The sequence below is a fragment of the Rattus norvegicus genome, chromosome 10, assembly GCF_036323735.1.
Source record: "Rattus norvegicus strain BN/NHsdMcwi chromosome 10, GRCr8, whole genome shotgun sequence".
Classification (NCBI taxonomy): domain Eukaryota; kingdom Metazoa; phylum Chordata; class Mammalia; order Rodentia; family Muridae; genus Rattus; species Rattus norvegicus.
In genome coordinates this window covers 58,674,259-58,676,718 of record NC_086028.1, presented here as the reverse complement: position 1 = coordinate 58,676,718, position 2,460 = coordinate 58,674,259, and the positions used below count along the sequence as shown (strand labels likewise).

Here is a 2,460-nt window from a genome sequence, read left to right as displayed (position 1 = left end):
AATTACAAACAATAATTGAGCAGGAGGCAAGAAAGGAAAAATAGTCAAATTTTCTCTTAGTGGAAGTATATAAAAGTATTTAGAAAAGGATTGGAGGCAGAAATCAGTTAAAGAAAAGTTAAGAAAAATAATTAATCATTTTGTTGAGTACAGACATTTAGAGTTCTGAGATTATAATTTCTAGGATGGTAGTCAGATTTATTGTTGTATAATATATACCATAGATATATGTTGATCTTTTTTTATTTTAAAAGATGCTGGGTTTTTTTTCAGTAGTATACTGGAGAGAAAGAATGATAATGAACAACCAAACTGTCATCTCCCAGTTCCTCCTCCTGGGCCTGCCTATACCCCCAGAGCACTGGCATCTGTTCTACACCCTACTCCTGGCCATGTACCTCACCACCATCCTGGGGAACCTCATCATCATCATCCTCATTCTACTGGACTCCAATCTCCACATACCCATGTACTTGTTTCTCAGCAACTTGTCCTTCTCTGATCTCTGCTTTTCCTCTGTTACAATGCCCAAATTGCTCCAGAACATGCAAAACCAGGACACATCCATCACCTACACAGGTTGTCTAACACAAATGTATTTTTCCATGGTTTTTGCAGGCATGGAAATCTTCCTTCTTGTATCCATGGCTTATGACCGCTATGTGGCTATCTGCCTTCCACTCCACTATACCAGCATCATGAGTCCCAAGTTTTGTGTGTGTCTAGGGAGTCTCTCCTGGGTATTTAATGTGCTATATTCTATGTTGCACACCTTACTCTTGGCTAGATTGTCATTCTGTAAGGACAATGTGATCCCACACTTTTTCTGTGACATATCTGCTCTGCTCAAGTTAGCGTGCTCTGACACATATATTAATGAATTAATGATATTTATCTTGGGAGGGCTCCTTATTGTCATCCCATTCTTACTCATTGTTATGTCCTATGTACAAATTGTCTGCTCCATTCTAAAGGTTCCATCTACTCGGGCTATCTACAAGATCTTTTCCACCTGTGGCTCCCACCTGTCTGTGGTGTCACTGTTTTATGGGACAGTCATTGGTCTATACTTATGTCCATCAGCTAATAACTCTACTGTGAAGGAGACTGTCATGGCCATGATGTACACGGTGGTGACTCCCATGCTGAATCCCTTCATCTACAGCCTGAGGAACAGAGATATAAAGGAGGCCCTTGTAAGAGTCCTTATCAAGAAAAAAATATCTTTATAATGGCAACACTGGGGTATTAACTTAAATTTATCTAATGAATACACTGATATTAAGATTACAAAATGTACCTTCAAAGGAGACCCACATACAAGAACATACTACATAATCTCATTTGCAAAAGGAAGTTTTACAAAATGGTTCAGTCAGATAAAGGGATCTTGTTGACTCAGTAATGCCATCCTAAGCCTTGAATATGTGATTCTAGGAAATCATAAGGTAAGAGCTAATGTTTTATCAGATTCTATTTCTTACATTCTTTTTATTGTTATAAAAATACATTCTTTCATACAATATATGCCAGCCACATTTTCCTCTCCTTCCATTCCTTTTAGTTCCTCCTCCTTCCTCTCGCCCCAAATTTACTCCCTCTCCCTTTCCTCTGCTAAAAACAGCTGCCCTCCAAGAGAGGAGAGCTAAATACTACAAAACAAGATACAAAAAGAAAAAATGAAAGCACTCATATCGAGGATAGCCCTCACAACAGAAGGAAGACTTAAGATCAGGCAAAAGATTCAGAGATAAACCTGATCCCACTATTTATAGTCCCACAAAAATGACAAGTTAACAGCCCTAAGGTATAGGCAGAGGACCTGGTAGAGTCCCCTGCAGAACCCATACTTGCCTTTATGGGCTTTAAGAGCCCATGTGAGTGATTGTTTATTTAATTGGGTGGTACCACGTTCTCCTTTTATCCTCCAACCTCTTTGACTCCTACAGTATTCCCACTCCCTTGTCCACACAGTACCATTATCTCTCATCTTGAATAGAGGAACACAATGGAATATTCCAATTTATACTGTTTTTCTACATAATGTTTGACAGTAGGTCTCTGCATCTTCTGGATCTGGTGCCAGAAGATTCTATCTGATAACACCTGAACAAGGTATTAATATATTTGTACAGCATAATATCATTAGGAGTTATTTCATTGACATTTTTCCAATAATGTTTGGTTCTACCATAGGTCTCTCTAAGGTCTCAGTCTCTGGTTCATTGTAGGGCATGAGGTCCTTTCGTCTACAGCCTGAGGAACAAAGACATGAAGATTGTAGATAACATGAGTTATCTACAATAAAAATTTGTAATGGTAGCATTTGGGATTGTAATAAATGTATTGAGGTAAATATTTTATATCAGATATTATCCATTCTCATAGGAACAACATGAATAACATGTTACATAACTCTTCAATACATGAAAGAGAGGAGGTTTAGCAGAGTAGCCAAAG

General features: G+C 38.1%; 1 protein-coding gene across 1 annotated transcript; it reads left to right on the top strand.

Moving 5' to 3' along the window:
- The first annotated feature begins 293 nt into the window (after window positions 1-293).
- On the top strand, window positions 294-1,232 carry Or1e22 (olfactory receptor family 1 subfamily E member 22). Its single transcript, NM_001000027.1, has one exon. The coding sequence runs from the start codon at window positions 294-296 to the stop codon at window positions 1,230-1,232; it is 939 nt and encodes a 312-aa protein (NP_001000027.1).
- The last annotated feature ends 1,228 nt before the right edge of the window (window positions 1,233-2,460 follow it).

What these genes read in the sequence shown, in the direction of transcription:
- Or1e22 (NM_001000027.1), top strand. Translation starts at nt 294, where the DNA reads ATGATAATGAACAACCAAACTGTCATCTCCCAGTTCCTCCTCCTGGGC.